At 47.0% G+C, this 18189-nt stretch overlaps 1 protein-coding gene across 1 annotated transcript in view; it reads right to left on the bottom strand.

Annotated features, from left to right (window-relative positions):
• Positions 1–923: 923 nt before the first annotated feature.
• Positions 924–18189, bottom strand: part of LOC142012529 (scavenger receptor cysteine-rich type 1 protein M130-like) — a 48655-nt gene continuing 31389 nt past the window's right edge. Inside the window, exons 12-15 of the mRNA XM_074992957.1 lie at positions 13215–13298; positions 12506–12595; positions 2658–2810; positions 924–1078 (exon numbers count right to left, since the gene is read on the bottom strand). Coding sequence (XP_074849058.1) covers positions 924–1078; positions 2658–2810; positions 12506–12595; positions 13215–13298 — 482 coding nt within the window. The remainder of the gene's footprint in view (positions 1079–2657; positions 2811–12505; positions 12596–13214; positions 13299–18189) is intronic.

Genomic DNA, 18189 nt, shown 5'->3' with positions numbered 1-18189 from the left:
ACTTTTGGGTGTGGGGGAGATGGATCAAAGACTATGGTATAAACTCTCACAAGATCTAAAACATCATCTGACACTTCTTTGTGCTCCACTTGTAAGTGGGCTTCCTCTGTCTGCTTTCATTAATGTACATTTTGTATCACATCATAAATAAATTCATCCATACCTATCCATGACCCTTTCATAAAAATCCATATGCTTTTTGCCCTGTGGGAGTACTAGAGAATGGTCCACACACACCCATTGTAAATTATACCACTTAAGGCACAGCTGGAAGGTGCTCTGATGCCCTGATTTTGGGCATGGCATATGGATTTTTCTTCAAGTGAAGATGAAAGGGTATCTTTTCACTTCTGTCTAATTATGGTGGGCACAGGCATTGAAATACCCATAAATACCATCCATTTCATCCTCCTGAATATCAAAGGTAAGTTCGGAGTGGGGATGCTGGGTTAGGTCAACCCTTGGAGTTAGGAATGGTCTGTTGCTGGATGTCTCATCAATACCGCACACCTGGTAGAATGCTGAGTCTCAAAACATGTTGTCCAACAAGACATTTTACCATTATAATTTTTTGATCGTTCAGCCTCCATCTTTCCCCCGAATTACCCCAGGGAGTCTCCCAATACACCTTGTGAGGAAACCATCTGTCCAAAACAGGCTTTCAAAAATTGTTTACTAAAAAAAAAAAAGTAAAACTTCACAAGGAAGAATTGTTAGGAATAAAACAGCAGGACAGTTCTAGGCAGTCTGATCAATAGGAAATTACAGAGGAAACCACAGACCCTGAGTACCACACTTAGATTTCTTGCAAATACTCAGAACTCCAATATAAAAGCTCTGTGAACTAGTTCCCAGGTCAAGAGTGTCTCTGATGGCCCAGTGAACATTTGAGAGAATAGCCACATTATAAAGCATTTATGTCCTCAAAAGATATCTGATCTGAATTCAGCAGTCTCATACTGATGTCCAGAGTCCCCATCTTCAACATCATCATAACCCGGGTCTTCAGGAAGCAGAGACAAGGCACTTCTCTCAGCCCCAGAGACATCTTCAGTTTTTGGCAAGTGCAGACTCCAACCTAAAAATATCAAGGGGACACATTACAGTCAATGTAACCATTCTACACCCTAGTGCATTCACATCACGTGGGTAAGCTGCCTTCAGTATGGGCTGTGACTTATTCTCTCTGTTGCTGTGATTAGGGCTCTGACATGCTGAATCCAAAATCTCTCCATGGCCTACAAAGAAAACATCTGGGAGCACATTCTCTCTGTGCTGAGACTGCCTGAGGCAGGCGCAGCTTGGAGCTATCACTGAGCAGGTGAGGCCCCGTCTGATATTCCAATAGGGGCTGCCCTAACTCCAGATGGCTGGTATAGCTCTAGGGGGACACACCCCAGCTGAGACCTGGTGCGATGGAGCAGGGGAGGCCTTCTATCCTATGGGGCTCACAGGGGCCAGAAGGAGCAAAGCAGGAAACATCGTGGATCTCAACTACCCATAAAATATGTCTGTGAATGTTACTGCCATCAGCTACAACCAAATGCACATTTCATCCCAAACCAGATTCCTCTGAGGTGCAAAGTGGGAGCTCAGCCCATGGCCCCAGAATGTGAAGTGCTCCAGTGCAACATTAATGTAACAATTACGTGTCAAAGAAAGTGATTTCAAACCTGATGTCAGGCCACTAACTAACCCCACGGCAGGGCCCAGCTCTCCCCATTACCACCCATGCACTGGGACCTCCTCTGGGGGAAGACACACAGACTGTGTTCCTGCAGATGCACCCATGTAACTTTGTTCTCACAACCAGCATTCTGGTCATGGTCACTTCCTTGCTGCACCGCCTGCATTCCCACCCAGACACTGGTTCTGTGGATCATTGGGAAACACAAACACTTCCAGCTTTGCCAAAGGATCATGCATTGACTGGATGTTGGGTCTGCCGCTGAGCCAGTCTGAGTGATGTGAAGAGTCCTCAGAGGGGCTTATTAATCCAACAGAGCTGCAAACCAGCACCTACTGAAAGTATTCACCTATGTCTGCACTGGTTTGCTCACTGGCCTACTAAACCCAAGGTTGTGAGTTCAGCCCTTGAGGGGGCCATTCAGGAGCTGGGGTAGAACAGATTTACCAAACAAAAAAAAAAAGGGATGGTGGTTGACTCTGCCAAGAGGGCAGGGGGCTGGACTAGAAGGCTTCCTGAGGTCCCTTCCAGCTCTATGAGATGTGTACTTGTGCTCTCATTCCTGCTCCTGACTGACCTCAGTGTTTCTCCTGACTCACTTCACTCTAGGTTACCTGGGCCAGACCCTCAGCTCTGATTTCTGATCCTTAGCTCCAGTTCTGGCTTTGGCCCTGATTCTAACCACTGAGCCTGATTCTAGCACTAACTATTGAGCCTCACTGCCAGCACCCCAGTCACTAACAGGAGTCAAGCCTCAATATAATCATGAGTTTAAAAATACTCTGGTTTTAGTCTTTTCTTTTTGTCCTGGGATTTCTGAGCCTTTAGTTGAAACTTAGTTGATGTTCTGAAGCTTCTTTCTGTGATCATCAGGGCTAGGTATTCTGGAGCCTGAACTTTTAAAAATACTAGATATCATGATACTGACAATAGACTCCAAGAGTTGGTAGCAATGCATTTGTCCACCCACCTGTCTGTAAACCCCTCTTTCTGTCGCTGTCTCCTGATGCTTCATTGTCTTTTCCGGCACATTTCTCAGGGTCAAGATCATCATCAGGATCAGAAACTTCTCTGGCATCATCATAAACATCCCTTGTGAGATCTCCAGGCAGAGCAGGAGCATCTGAAAAAGAGACAAAAATTAATATTAATTAGTTCCAGTGAATGGAGAAATAAACTATACACCATTTACAATCAGCCTAAGGCCTGCTGTACGCTAGCAGATGAGGTGCAATTTAGATGACTTACATCGATTTTCTAAATAATCAGGAGACATCTTAGGGTCCATTTCTCCAACTTTAAGAGCTCCTACTTCGCTTTTCACAAGGACTAATGCCAAAATCAACCTTGCCTGGTTGACTTTAGGGTAGTGTAGATGGAGCATTGTGAAAAATCAATGCTCTTCATCTCATGGCGGTGTCCCACAGTGCCCCAAAGTGACCCTTCTGCCCCCGCTTTCAGCTCTACTGCTCTCCAGGCATGCAGGGAACGCCCTGGGAAAGTTTGAATTTCATTTCCTGTTTGGCCAGCATGGCAAGTGGAGCAGGCAGCACACCTGAGCAGCATATGTGGCCATGAATTTCCAGGGCTGCAGATGAGCCCCAGCATGCAGGGTGCAGGAGATCCAGAAGCTTATTGCTGGGAGTACGGGGATGAAGCTGTACTGGCAGAGCTACAAAGCAGCAGAAGAAACACAGGCATCTACAGCAAGATCTCACAGGGCATGGTGGAAGAAGGATGTGCCTGGGATGCCCAGCACTGCTGTGTGAAAATAAAGTAGACCAAAAGACAACGGAAATAAAAAGATGTTCTGCGAGCAGGTGCATGGTGTTCTGGGTGCAGGGGAACCCAGTCATGGTCCCCAAACAATCCACTGACACCTCCCAAGAGATTCGTTAGGCAGCCTCTGGCAACAACAGGGAAGAAATGGGGATGAGGAACAGGAGGAGGATAACAATGGTCAGCAGGTGAACAGAGCAGCTGATCTGACTGACAGCCAAGAACTTTTTTTAACTTTAGATCCTCTTCCCCTCCTCCGAGGACATTCCACAAACAGACCCTGATGATGCAGAGGGCACCTCTGGAGAGTGCTCATTTTTAATCGTGCGACAAGTGGATTAAGGCAGTTGGGTGTGATCTGTGGCAGGCGCTTTACCTACGCAGCCTGGGGCCACCAGAACAGCTTGTTGATGTGTTTGGAGGTGGAGTGCTGATCCTCCTTGCGCATCTCCATAAAGCTCTGAAGCAAGTACTCTTTAACTCCTCTCACGAGGTGTTTGGGGATGGCTGCCTTACTCCAACCTCCTCAGTAAGACACCTCTCCACATTAAGCCACCAGTACGTAACCTGGCATCACTGCACCTCAGAGCAGTGCAGCATAATGACCAACCTTCTGCCCACATTCACTCAGCATCTGTTCATTACCAATGTGGGTTATTCTAAGGAGGCTCATATCTCTCTTTTCAACATAAAGGAAGCAGGGGAAGTAGCATTAAGCTATTATGCTAGTACAGGCTTCTCCATTATGCCTGGACCACCTCCATCCCCTCCTTTCCCCAGGCTCCTGGAGGATGGGAAACTTTCACTGTCTCAGCTAAGGGGCGAGGGGAGGAAGAGAGCATGTGGTGACCACAGGAGCCACACACATAGCCTCTACAAGGAAAGTACAAGGTGCACTGCCACGTCCTGTCCCCCTCCCCACCCCTCGGGCTGCTGGGGGAAGGGTAACTTTCCCGGTCCCAGCACAGCAGGGAGGAGAAGCAAGCAGGTGGCAGCCATAAGAACCACAAAGCCCTGATAGTGCAAGCCACACTGCTATGCTTGCCCCCCTCTTCCTTTCCGCAGACCCCAAACCTTCCTCAGCCTCAGACCCATGGGGAAATGGAAAGGGAAAGGGAAAGGCTCAACAACCCAGCAAAGTGGAGAGGAGAAGCATGCAGGGACTGCTACAGCCTCTAGGAAACACACACACACACACACACACACACGCTTGCAGCATGCACAGCTGCAGCACCTGCTTTTGCAATCACAGGCTTGAAAGCGTGCCCTGATCTGTGCCTTACCAAGACTGGAAGTGAACAGAGTCAAGCAGGTCCTTTAAGATCTCTGTGTAGTACCTGCTGAACAGAGCACACTCACAGGCCAAGATTTATCCTTGCATAGAACAGACCCCTACTGTGCTCCACAGAGGTTCTTTCATGAAACTCCTTTGTGTGTTGTAAAACTTGTAACATCTGCAGAAACTATATCTCCCCAGTGTCTGGCCTCCACTTAGGTTTTGTTGCAATGTGAGCAACAGCGGGCTCTTTGACCACTGCTCCACTTTCTCCCCCTCCAACAGTTAGACTGGCACAGACCCAAAGGAGAAAACAAATGTGGGAAGATATACTCCTAGTGCACACACAAGCCGCTTGCACAGACAGGGCATCGTGTATAAACGGAGGAGAACCACTCTGGAGGAGAAGAGGTGGGGATCAGGAAGACGAGAGGAAGACTGGAGAGCACTCACAGAGCACGTCGTCCAGGTCCAGGACGTGATGTTGCAGCGGATGAGGCAGTGAACAGAGCTCCTGAGGTGCCTGGTGCAAAAGTACGGAGGCCCCACTGCAGCCCATGATGAAGCACACGCCCTCCTCAACATGGTCCCTAAGCTCCCGCCATCAACACTCCAGAATGCGGGGTTGGGGGGAGGTCAAGGGCAGCCTTGCATTCCACTCCCAGGGACGTTCCGAGAGCAGAAGGCTGACGTTCCCCCACCTGCGATGGCAAAATACCTCTTGCTCTTTCTTACCCACCCCTGGAACCTCTGCCATGACCCCCTTTACTGTCCCCTGAACAAAAATGATTAATCTCACAAAAACAGTGTCTTTATTGCTTGTGCTGCATGCAATGTGGGGCAGGGGGTTACAGGCTTTACAGGCCATCACATATCATACAGGGTGCACCTCCTTAAGAGCAACAGACGTGACGGTCATGTTGCTGTCTGAGCACTCATAAAGCTGTTTTACAAAGCCTCCCTGATTAGCACCGTACTTTGCTGTGCTCTCCTTATCGTCCTGGTGGCTGGCTGCTCACAATTAGTGAGTATGCCTCAGCCCTCCAGCCTGGCATGAAATTTTCCCCCTCAGGGAGCACACATCAGGCTGCCACCAGGAGGGAAACGTTGCTTTCACTGATGTCTAACTGAGAGAGTGTCTCAGAAGAGTCAAACATGATGAGCACTGAAGCCATTATCATTCACCAAAAATGTTGTTGGACTGGTCACATGGTTCAGATGTCTGCTCAGCACGTCCCAAAACAGATTGCGTTTTCTGAGTTGAAGGAAGGACAGAGGAGCGTTGGGAGTCAGAGGAAGAGATATAGGGATGTGATGAAGGCACATACAAAAAAGTGCAGCATCAGTGATAACACTTGGGAGAACCTTGCCCAGGACCAACCCCAGTGGAGAGCGGTAATCTGTGAACAGGGTTGCACATTTTTATAGATCCTGATCCAGTGCAGACAACGAGAGGCAGAAAAGAAGAGCAGCAAAAACTGCCCTGCACCCCTCCAACAGCTACCAACACCTGCCCCTTCTGTGACGAGACCTGCAGCTCCAGAATCGGGCTGATCATCCATGAATGGACTCACAAATAGGAGGGTAACACAAAGACATCCTATTCATTATCAAGTGATGGACAAGAAACCGAGTCAGAAGGCTCCTGACCCTGGCTTTTAAACTGCCAAAAGCACATTCTACTATCACTCTGCACTTGCCCAGCCTGTAGTTCAACTGCTCTTTACTGCAGTCCAGGTTGCCTGCATATGGCTTCATGAGCCAAGGGAGCAAGGGGTAAGCTGGACCACTCAGGATCACTACTTTCAGTCTGGGAAGAAAGTTCCATTCCACAGCTTTCTGATCAGACCAGAGTTCCCAAAGCACATCACGCATCTTTCCTTAACATCCCACGCTGATGTCAGTGAAACCACCCTTGTGATCCACCACCATCTACAACACTACGTAGAAGTGTCTCTTGCTGTTTATATACTCTGTGGCAAGGTGGTCTGGTGCCAAGATAGGGATCGGCCTTCCATCTATTGCCCTGCCACAGTTAGGGAACCCCATCATGGTAAAACCCAACACTATGTGCTGCACATTTCTCAGAGCCACTGTCTGTCATACCAGAAGGGTATTCATTGCCTTGGCTGCATGGATCACAGCAGCACCCACTGTAGATTTGCCCACTCCAGATTGATTGTCCACTGACTGATAGCTGTCTGGCATTGCAAGCTTCCACAGAGCTATGGCCACACACTTCTGAACTGTCAGAGCAGGTCTCATTTTGGCATTGCAGTTCTTCAAGGCGGAGCAGAGCAATTTGCAAAGTTCCATGAAAATGGCCTTATGCAAGTGAAAGTTTTGCAGCCACTGCTGATTGTCCCACAACTGCAGAATCTGCAGAACAATTCAGTCCCACCAGTCTGAGCTTGTTTCATGGCACCAGAACTGGCACTCCACTGTGCACAAAGCATTGAGTGCAGCCAGCATCTCCCCATTCCTCCTCTTCAGTGTTTCACATGCGTGTACGTCCACATCCTCCTCAGAAACTTCAGCTTTCTTACACAGTGCCTTTCTGTAGAAAAAGAGGAGCCAATACTTAGCTGGCTCCCCATCCCAACCCATCTCAGGGCTAAGGCTCCCAAGATGCGGGTACTCGGTACTGGCAAGTACCAGCACAAAAAAACTCACTGCTCTTCCTTAGGGTCTGCACATACCGCAAGATAATGCATGTGGTGTTCATAACACTTGCCCCAGCAGTTTCAAGCTAGATGAGCTCCATGCTAGCCTTGCAAAGGTGTCTGCCTGGATATGACAAAAAGGGCACGAAAACACTTTTTGCTGTTGCTTTCCAAGGGGACGGGGAGGAGAGGAGTGACATATGGGAAGCTGACAACACACACTGAGAATCACCCACAGCACTTTCCTGTCCCATCAGACACTGGCAGCTTAACCCACAATGGAAGGGGGAAGCAGGAGCTGAGGGCTAGGTACCCCCCTGTGCACTGCTGACAATGTCAAAGCTGCCCACCCTATCAGAGACACACTCCACTGACTTCTGCCACTGTGAACACACACCCTCGACTTTACAAAATCAACCTTAAAAAATTCAACCTAATTTCCTAGCGTAGCCATACCTTGAGGTACTGAAACCCCAAGGGGGGAGGGAACCAAAGTCCCCATCAACCTCAATGTCAGAGGAATTGCATGCATGAGACATTTGTCTGCCACTTTTTAAGGACCTGATATAGCTGTAAATTGCTGGAAGGAGCCTCTAGCAGAAACCCACCCGAAGACTGTCGTAGGAGACTGGGGGAAAGGTGTCTGGCACTGGATTTTAAGTCAGAGGAAGTTTTGCCCATGGTTCTTTGACGTTATACTAATTACACCGATAAATGATACTTTCATTTGTTCTGGTTATCACCCTTTTCCTAAATTTCCCACCATCATGCAAAAACTAGTTTTGTTCCATTTCCCTGAACTAGCCTGGCCCACAACCTGCCACTGATCACCAGTCTCTGGAAACTGTGCCACCAAGTCAGGCCAAGAACGAGCCCATGGGTGTGAAATCTGTACACCCCTCTCATGTCTGAAACTCACATCTAGATGAGTAGGCTCAGTGCAGGCAGGCATGGCTGAAAGAGGCCATTGTTGTGAGATTGTCCCCTAACATTTTGGTCAATATTATTGCTCATGAAAGTGAAGGCCAGGAAGCAATGGCTAGAGTCAGGGGCAGCACATGCAGTTGCTGAATAAACTTCTTCTAGCATCCCACTAGTTGCACAATACGTCTCCATCCTTACCAGTGGCACCACATTATCTACTGCTTCTTGGTCCCCGTCATACAGCTGTGACCTAATCCAGCATCCACAGCCCTGCTCGATGGGAGAAGAGTTTGCTAAACAATCGTTTGCAGAAGGATTTATCCTGTGACATGCTGAGCACCCTGAGTGTCACAGATTCTTAGAGTCCAAGGCCCAAAGGTCTCAGTAATTCATCTTGTCTGACTGCCTGGCTATATAACAAGCCACTTTGTCCCTTCGTCACATGGCTGGACCTCTATATTAAGTCTGGAAACCATTTATATGCCCAGTGTGGCTATCGGCCCCCAAATATTATACTAAAGGTGCGATGTCAGGAAAGCTGATGATGCCCTGTATCTATGTATTCCTCTTGTGTGTCTGCATCATGCACGCATGTAAAGTTATAGATGTTTAGCTCTGCACCTGTGTGAGAAATGTTTTAGTGCTGAGGTTCACAATGGGAGGTGGGGCTCCACCCCAGCCAGGACAATAGACTGAGCAAAGGCCCAGACAGCCAACACCCATTTTGTGATGGTGGGGTTTTCCTCCTGGGACTGAAACAAATGGAAACTCAGCACAGTGACCCAACTGGTCAGGTGGTTAGCCAAGGCCTATGGAGAAGAATGGAATTTTCCCTCTGCATATGAAAAACTGTAAGATGGGCCCTAGCCAGTACTTTCTTTGTTCTTCAGTGCTCATGTGTTAAGCCTGTCTGGACTGGGGGCCCATCCCTCAGAGGGGTGATATGGATCTAGTGGTGTCCCTCTAGGATCTTTTGTCTTGTGGTCTCCGAGGATCCATGCCCCTGCACATGGACCCCAGCAGGCTGTATTTACAATGCTCCAAAGACTGAATCTATGTTATCTCAAATGGACTTTCAAGAATCAGCAAATAACACCGCTGCCCCGCATTAGTGGCTATGACTGATGCATGTGAAGTATTGCTTTAACAATTCTTCTCTCTAACCCTGAGGAAACAATACTGATATGAAAGGGCTCTTCCATTTAGCAGGAAAGGCATAACAAGAAGCACTGGCTGGAAGCTGAAGCAAAACAAATCAAAATTAGAAGCTGGGTGCAAATTTTTTAACGGGGCTAATTATTCAGTGGGACAAACCACCAAGGGAAGCAAGGGATTCTCCTTTTCTCGATGTCTTCTTATCAAAAATGGATTCCAAAGCAGAAATGGCAATGTCCTGCATACTCTTGTGAGGCCTTATTGGTTTAAGTATATTTGGGGCCAGTTACATTAAATGCCAAGTTTATGTATTACTCTGGGCTGGGATTACATGCAAGTTACTTGGGGGAAAGCATAGTGTGAGGCCTGGGAGTTCAAAGGACTATATTGCAAATGTGCCAGGCAAGAATGGACTTCTGGGACAATAACTCTGAACTGGAGTTCCCAGGGAATCCCTAGGGAGAAGTTAATGCAAATTCCACCTTCTCTGGTTGTCTAAAAATCCAGCTTGTTGAAGCTACATCCTGAAGGAGTGGATCATTGTCTGCTAATCGCCTGTTCCCAGTGATGAGAGTTAAAAACAAACAAAGAGTTGTGTAAAGAAACAGTTGTATTGCCCTGCTCAGGGTCTGAATCTGAGACAGCTGTAACCTTGGGGAAAATGTGTTTTTTTGAAGGAAGGATACCTGCCAAAGAACTAAGGGTGGAATTAGGGTGCTCCCTGGTAAGCTTTTCAGCATACGTGTATTTTTATTGTTTTAATGTGTTTTCTCTACAATTCTTTCACCTTAAAAATAAATGTGCTTGCTTGGAAGGAGACGTGGGACAACCTACATCTGGGCATAACTTCTGGGAAGACAAAGTGCGGATGCTGGCCTTTAGGCAATCTGACTTGCTGGGAATATCACGATGCAGGCAGGGAACAGTGCAGCCTGGGAAAAATCCCAATCAGCATGTTTGCAGGTTTTCGGCCAAGAGAGGTGCCAGCTGAAGATTTGGGAGCCTAAGTGGGTGCCCCTGGTGGCCCATAGAAAGGGAATACACCTGCTATTGTCCTGAATTGTGACAGACATGCCTTAGCCAAACACAGGTTATTCTCCTTAATAGAGGGTTAAGGTTGTAATAGGAAGGGGTCTCTGGGCACAGCTAGAGAAATCAATCCAGGGTATCTTTGCTTAAAATCCAGGCTACTCACAGCCCCAAGCTGGGATTTCCTTCTTACTAAGGCAAATCCAGCCAGCACCACAGCACCTCTACCAACCCCACTGGCCAGCCAGAAGCCACACAAGCAAACCCACAGACTTCTCAACTGCTGTACCAGCCCAGACTAAGAACCCTCAAATACAGGTGAGAGGCTCTTAAGCCTGTTACGCCAAACACCACACAGATTCTTCCTTGACTCAAAGGGCCCAGCCCCAGACCCTGGTCAATATATACTTGTATCTTACCCAAACAACCACGCAAAAACCCGATCCTTAGATCTACTATCTAAGGGTTTATAAAAGAAAAAGAAAGAATGAGTCACCCCTCAATCTTTTCTGGCCAACTAGGCAGACTGAGTAACTGAAGTTTCCCCGTGTAAGGCATTTTGTCCTTTAATCAGCTCCCACTTGTCACAGTATAACTGAAGATGCTCAGCACTTCACGGCTGCGTCTACACGTGCACGCTACTTCGAAGTAGCGGCAGTAACTTCGAAATAGCGCCCGTCACGTCTACACGTGTTGGGCGCTATTTCGAAGTTGAAATCGACGTTAGGCGGCGAGACGTCGAAGTCGCTAACCCCATGAGCGGATGGGAATAGCGCCCTACTTCGACGTTCAACATCGAAGTAGGGACGTGTAGACGATCCGCGTCCCGCAACATCGAAATAGCGGGGTCCTCCATGGCGGCCATCAGCTGGGGGGTTGAGAGATACTCTCTCTCCAGCCCTTGCGGGGCTCTGTGGTCACCGTGGGCAGCAGCCCTTAGCCCAGGGCTTCTGGCTGCTGCTGCTGCAGCTGGGGGTCCGTGCTGCATATACAGGGTCTGCAACTAGTTGTTGGCTCTGTGTATCTTGCACTGTTTAATGAAAGTGTGTCTGGGAGGGGCCCTTTAAGGGAGCGGCTTGCTGTTGAGTCCGCCCCGTGACCCTGTCTGCAGCTGTGCCTGGCTCCCTTATTTCGATGTGTGCTACTTTGCCGTGTAGACGTTCCCTCGTTGTGCCTATTTCGATGTTGGGCTGAGCAACGTCGAAGTTGAACATCGACGTTGCCAGCCCTGGAGGACGTGTAGACGTTATTCATCGAAATAGCCTATTTCGATGTCGCAACATCGAAATAATCTATTTCGAAGTTGGGTGCACGTGTAGACGTAGCCCACAAGAGCAAACAATAAAGGACCATTTTTGCCTCTTTAGAGAGATGTTGTGATGCACTGGGCAGAGTGCTAGACCACAGATGAGCAAACATTTAAATTGAGCCCCACTTTTCATCCTTGCAATTAGCAAGGCACCTCAACCTGTCTGATGCAATCCAAACCAATGGAAATTTTGCATCTGTTCTTATGAAAAAAAAACCCCTCTTTTGGCATGTATAACAAAACAAGTGTCGAACGTAAAAATGTTATTAATTGATATATAAATGTGAATACACATAGGTCAAAACAGTAACATATTTCAACATTTTTAGCGAGATGGATGAGCCTGACACCCAGCAACCAATCATGCTGTATTCCTTTATGAAATTTCACCCCCGCCCCGGACCCGGAAGCCCACCCCCCACACTTTGCACAACCTGATTCTAGAGGACGATGCAAAGACCTGGGTTCTTTTCTTGGTCCTGCAATAGGCCTACTAAACGATCTTGAGCATGTAATTCCACCACTCTCTGCCTCAGTTTCCTCATTCATGAAATGGTGATGAAAGTACCAACCTCTTCAATAAAGTAGTTTAAGATTTGCAGATGGAAAGCATGAGAAAGAAGTGATACATTACCAGTTCTTCCAGAAGATGTTTGCTTCAAGGCTACACATTCACTCCTCACCTTGGCTGTCTAGAGGCAGGGGAACCGGGCTCAACACAGTCTTCTCCACACCATCATAATCCAACAGAGAACCAGCTGGGGAAGCTCCCTCTGGAACAGCAAACACCACACTCAGCTTCCCTGCACACACCCAGTTCCCAAGCAGGTTTCTAGCTCACCAGGAAAAGCCCTTTACATTGGAGCTTGAGCTGGTTTTCATGGACTTTGCAGGGAAAGTCAACAAGTGACTCAGAAGAAAAGGGAAAAATCAGGATGCGTTCTGCAGAATAGGAATTGAGCACTTTTTTCTTCCTCAGAAGTAACTAGGGGCCCAGCCCTGTCCCACTCAATGTAATAGCAAAGTTGCCATGCCCTTCAGTGGGAACAGGTTCTGTGCCGGTGCTGGAAGGCAGCAGTTGAGGTGCCACAGCTGACTTTTGTGACTCCAAACCATCTCTGGACCCATGGTTTCCAGTCTGTCAATTTGTAAGGGCTAGGTTGTGACTTGGGCCACTTGCTGATGCCAGGGAGGTGAGAAGCAAAATCGTTTAATCATAGCTGCCACATGTGAAATTCTGGCAGCAAGACTGATGAGTTGAGCACATGTTTCCATCACCAAGCTTGACAGAAGTTTTTGGAAGTCTGGTTAAATCAGATCCCATCAGAATGGGACAGAAAACAGAGTGGGGAAATGGCAGCCTTCTGTCTCTGTATCTCTTCTCCCCCTTACCTTGTTCTGATGCAGGATCACTCCTGTCCCTGCTGTAGTTGGTGCTGTACCTCACTTTTCCTATTGAATCATCTGAATAGGAGACTGGAGAGACAACAAATGAGATTTTATCAGAGAGAGCAGCTCAACTGACTGCTCGCCTATGCCTGTGTGAGCAGGATTTCTAGCAGGGGCACTGGAACAATTTGTATAGTGACAGCGCTGACAGCAATTGATCTCAACTTTAAACCCACTCTAATGCAAAACACTTCCAGCCAAGGGGTGCAGCAGCACCTGTATTTCCAGACCCTATGGTCTCTGGCTCAACAGAGTTCTCTATTTGGAGAAGATTCTGAAGTCACAGTGACTCATCTGTGAGAGGCTGATGTAGACTTTCCAAGTGAAACCTCCATTTTAGTGCAGCAAATTTGGCTTTGGGGAGGAGAAGTCACACTGGGAAGATGCTGAGAAGATCCATGTCGAATCCAGGAGGTGAGGGAAATACTGAGAATGATCTCTAACAGATTATTTTAAAACCACGTGCTAACTCATGTGAAAGCCAAAAACTGACTTGTCTGCACTGGCATTAGTTAGCCCAAGTTCAGAGCACAGCTTTCGTGCCCAATGAAGACAAGGCCCAAGGCTTCAAGACAGACAGGTCCAAAAGACAGTTCTAAGCAGAGAAGGACTGAGAGGCAGCTCGTCTTCATGAATCCATCATGCAACGAACCTGGAGACTGAGTCACCATATTAACCACAGCTTTGTGTTCATGGGGAGCCAGGGTACAGTATCCAGCCTGTCTGACTCATGAAAGACCTTCCCCTTCCCACTTACTGCCCTCCCCCAGCCTTTGATTGACCTAAAGACAATCGGAAGAAAGACCTACAAAAAGCAATGGAAAGGCAGGGGAAGACATACCTAACCCCCTCCAGAAACACCTCTAGCCTCATTTGCATGAAAGAAGGGACAGGAAGGTATTAGAGAAGAGCAATCCCAAGGCAAGCACTGCACTGAACTGTGGGCCACAGAAAGCAGGGAAGCACTGCCTGATGGGAGATCGCTGCTCCAAAAGCTAACGAACCCGCACCCAGAGCAGTAATTATCCGGCCAATTCTAGTAACAACTCCTGTATCGGTATCCAAATACTGAAGCTGCTGAATTTCATTATGAGCTCCCTTGAAAGAACACCATCTGTAGCAAGGAACGATCAGTCCCTATTGGCTGTCTCAAAAAACAACCCCGGAATACTCCCTTGAATCAGTTTCTCCCAAAACAAACCTAGGCTATGTCTACACCGTCCCCCACCTTTCGAAAGGTGGATGATAATGAGACACTTCGGGATATGTTAATGGGGCACTGCAATGAATATGCAGTGCCTCATTAGCATAATAGTGGTCGCAGCACATTGAAAGCATCGCTTCCGACCGCGCATGATTCATCTACAAGGGATCCTTTTCAAAAGGATCCCACACACTTTGAAATCCCCTTATTCCTATAACCAAATAGGAATAAGGGGATTTTGAAGTATGTGGGGTCCTTTCGAAAAGGGCCCTATGTTGATGAGCCACACGCAATCAAAAACAGCACTTTCAACGTGCCGCAGCTGCCATTATGCTAATGAGGTGCTGCATATTCATGGTAGCACCTCATTAGCATATCCCACAGTGTCTCATTAGCATCCCCCTATTGAAAGGGGAAGGACTAGTCTAAACATAGCCCTAGTGTTCCCTGCATAATTACTAAGTCCACTTATAACAAGCCAAAATTGTCTTGTGTTAAGTCAAATTGGCTTATAGGTTTTTGTGGGTTGCTTGTTGGCTTGTTTGGGGCTTGTTGTCAGCCTTGTCCTGGTTCAAAAGACCTGTCTGTAACCGCAGGAGCTTGTTTGTGGCTGCTTTTTTTTGAGTTTTCTGCTGGAGTGCACGGTTGGCTCCCCAGCCCCAAAACTTGCAAATCAAATAAAAAAAGTCTGGACATATGATTGGCTCCCACCTTGGTGCAAAATCAGTTAAAAATTGTATAAACTAGTGCTGCCTTTTTTGTCTGTGTCTCTCTGATCTGTCAGTCAGCTCAGACTCAGGTTCAGACACAAACTGAGTCCAACTCTAGTCTGGATTTTCCAGAATCCAGGCGCTGGACATCCCGTCTACAGTATCTGCAATGCACCCCCTCCACGGTTTATGGAAAATGGATATAAATGTGCATAACTCAGAGATGCTTTGAACAAAATGTCTCTTGTAACCTTACATTTTTAATGTTATACCCTATAGGATCTGTAAATCCTATTTTGTGCATGTAACATTTTTGTAGTTGACTTTGTAAGTATTGTCTATGTACTTATGTTCCAAATGTTTATCTCAATGACAACCTCAATAGGAAGTGTGGCTACCTTCTTGTGAGAGTATGGCTTGTGAGGGGATAGCAGTACTTAGCTGACAAAGGGCCTTTAACAGGGGACAATCCACAAGTGAAAAATTTTGCTGTCTATGTTCAGACCAGCAAATAGGCAATGGATGATTGCCCAAAATGGCCAGGGACTGGTGATTCACTCATGTGACAATCTCCATCTTGGACATGCTTTCACACAGACAGAACAATGGAATTCCCTACATGGTGCAAGGGTATAAAGAGGTCCCTGGGATTCCTCCAAATTTGTCTTCAGCCTACCTTTGAAGTGGCTGGACACACCTTAAGGAGTAACAGAAGAGTTTTACAGTGTATTGGACAACCAGGTCAGGACAGGATCTCTTCTGACCTCACTTTTACCTGATATAGGAACAGCAGTTAAGGGTAAGAACTCGCATGTATCTAGATTCTTAATGGAATAGAATAGGTTGCATATTAGGAAAAACTATTTCACTAAGAGGGTGGAAAAGCACTGGAATGTGTTGCCTAGAGAGGTAGTAGAATCTCCATCCCTAGAGGTTTTTAAGTCCCAGCTTGACAAAGTCCTGGCTGGGCTGATTTAGTTAGGGTTGATCCTGCTTTAGGCAGGGGGCTGGACTTGATGACCTACTGAGGTCCCTTCCAGCCCTATGAGTCTATGAACTATTTATGCATTTTCTTTTATTTTAATTGGATAACACACTTTGATCTGCCTGTTTCCTTATAATCACTTAAATCCTATTGGTTTGCTTAATAAAATCTCTTTTTGTTTATAATCAATCCCAGTGTAATTTGTTATTATCTGGGAGGGCTACCACTGGGCATATCTTTTTTATTGATAAAGGGGGCTTACCTAATGACCCTTCCCTGTACAAACCTTTTGCATGGAAAGAGATGGATTTATCCAGGGTTTTGATCCCTTCTGCAGGTTGATTTCCTCAGTGCTGTACCCTAGAACTGCACCTGTCCAGAGCAGTGATTAATCAGTGTCTGCATTGCTCTGCAGGGGTGTGGTAACCCCACCACGTGGTGATGGTGAGTCTGGCCTGGTGTGTGCCTCCGTGCCTCCTCCCTCTCTGTGAGATTGCTTGTTGATGTTAGTGGGTATAGTGAGTAGGGTGGAGAGGGAGGGTGAAAGTGTTTGCCTGCTGGATATGACACTGCCACGTGGTGACTGACAAGCTAGTCTGATGTGTTCCTTGCAATACTTAGGCCCTTCCCTCTGTTTGGCTGCTCATAACCCTAACTGAGCCTTGGCTTCAGGAATAGTTTCTAATATACCTTGTTGTGTGTACTCTACATCTTTGCTAAATACAAATCATGAAATGGTTTGTTTGAAACTTATTTGATGTGTGTGGGCAGTGCCATTGGAACAGGGAATTGGCTTCTTTGTGGCTTATTAGTTTGTCAGTTGGTGTCACAGAGCAAAACTGTGCAGCACACATTTTGGCTTCCTCTACACTTGTATTCCTCTTTCAAAAGAGACATGCAAATGAGGGAAATCAAAAATTCAAATGAGATGCAGATTTCCATATCTGGTTCTTCATATGGATATTCTTCTTTCGAAAGAAGAAAAGCAGTGTAGATGCGGCTTGTTCGAAAGTAAACCCCGTCTTTGAAAGAACCCTTCCTCCCATGAAAAAAGGGAAGACAGGTTCTTTCGAAGATGGGGTTTACTTTCAAAAGAGCTGTGTCGACATGGCTTTGCTTCTTTTGAAAGTAGAATATGCAAATGAGGTGTCAGATATGTAAATCTGCACCTCATTTGCATTTTCAATTTCCCTCATTTGCATGCCTCTTTCGAAGGAGGAATGCAAGTGGAGATGCAGCCTTTGAGTTTGTTTTGAAACAGGCTTGTCTTGCTTTCTCAGCTTGTTTTGCTCTTTTATCTCATGAGAATTGGCAACCCTGTTTCTTATGCCTGCATCTAAATTCTGTGTCAGGTCCATTGGGACTTCATCTTCTCCTGACTGATCATTCTGGAGGCTCTCCTCTGCCTGTCTCCAGCACTCTGGACCCCAGCTGCCATCACCACCTGGGAACCATGATCAAGTCAAGCTTCACACAGTGGTGAGATTTCTCCCCCCTCTCTCTCTCAATCTCTTTAGGTGTAGCCTCCTGACCTTGCCTTACGTGATCAGTTTTGGTTTGCTAGCCCTAACTTTTGTTATCAGATTAGATTTAATATTGTAACTGCTTTTGTTTATTTGGCTCCTCTTGTATGGTTACTACCAGGAAACAAATCTCTTTCACGGCTAAACTGGTTGCTTCCCGCTCTCACCCTCTCCCCACCCAGGGATGTTGTTTTTGGCTTCCCCATTCACTCTACAACAACACTTGCTGTATCTAAGCTAAAGATCCCTGGAGCACCCAGCAATCCTGGGCGGGGGTGGGGATTGCTTATCAAGTGGGATACTAGCAAAACTGGGCTACGTCTACACGTGCACCCAACTTCGAAATAGCTTATTTCGATGTTGCGACATCGAAATAGACTATTTCGATGAATAACGTCTACACGTCCTCCAGGGCTGGCAACGTCGATGTTCAACTTCGACGTTGCTCAGCCCAACATCGAAATAGGCACAGCGAGGGAACGTCTACACGCCAAAG

The sequence above is a fragment of the Carettochelys insculpta genome, chromosome 1, assembly GCF_033958435.1.
Source record: "Carettochelys insculpta isolate YL-2023 chromosome 1, ASM3395843v1, whole genome shotgun sequence".
Lineage (NCBI taxonomy): Eukaryota > Metazoa > Chordata > Testudines > Carettochelyidae > Carettochelys > Carettochelys insculpta.
This window is presented reverse-complemented; position numbering and strand designations above follow the sequence as displayed.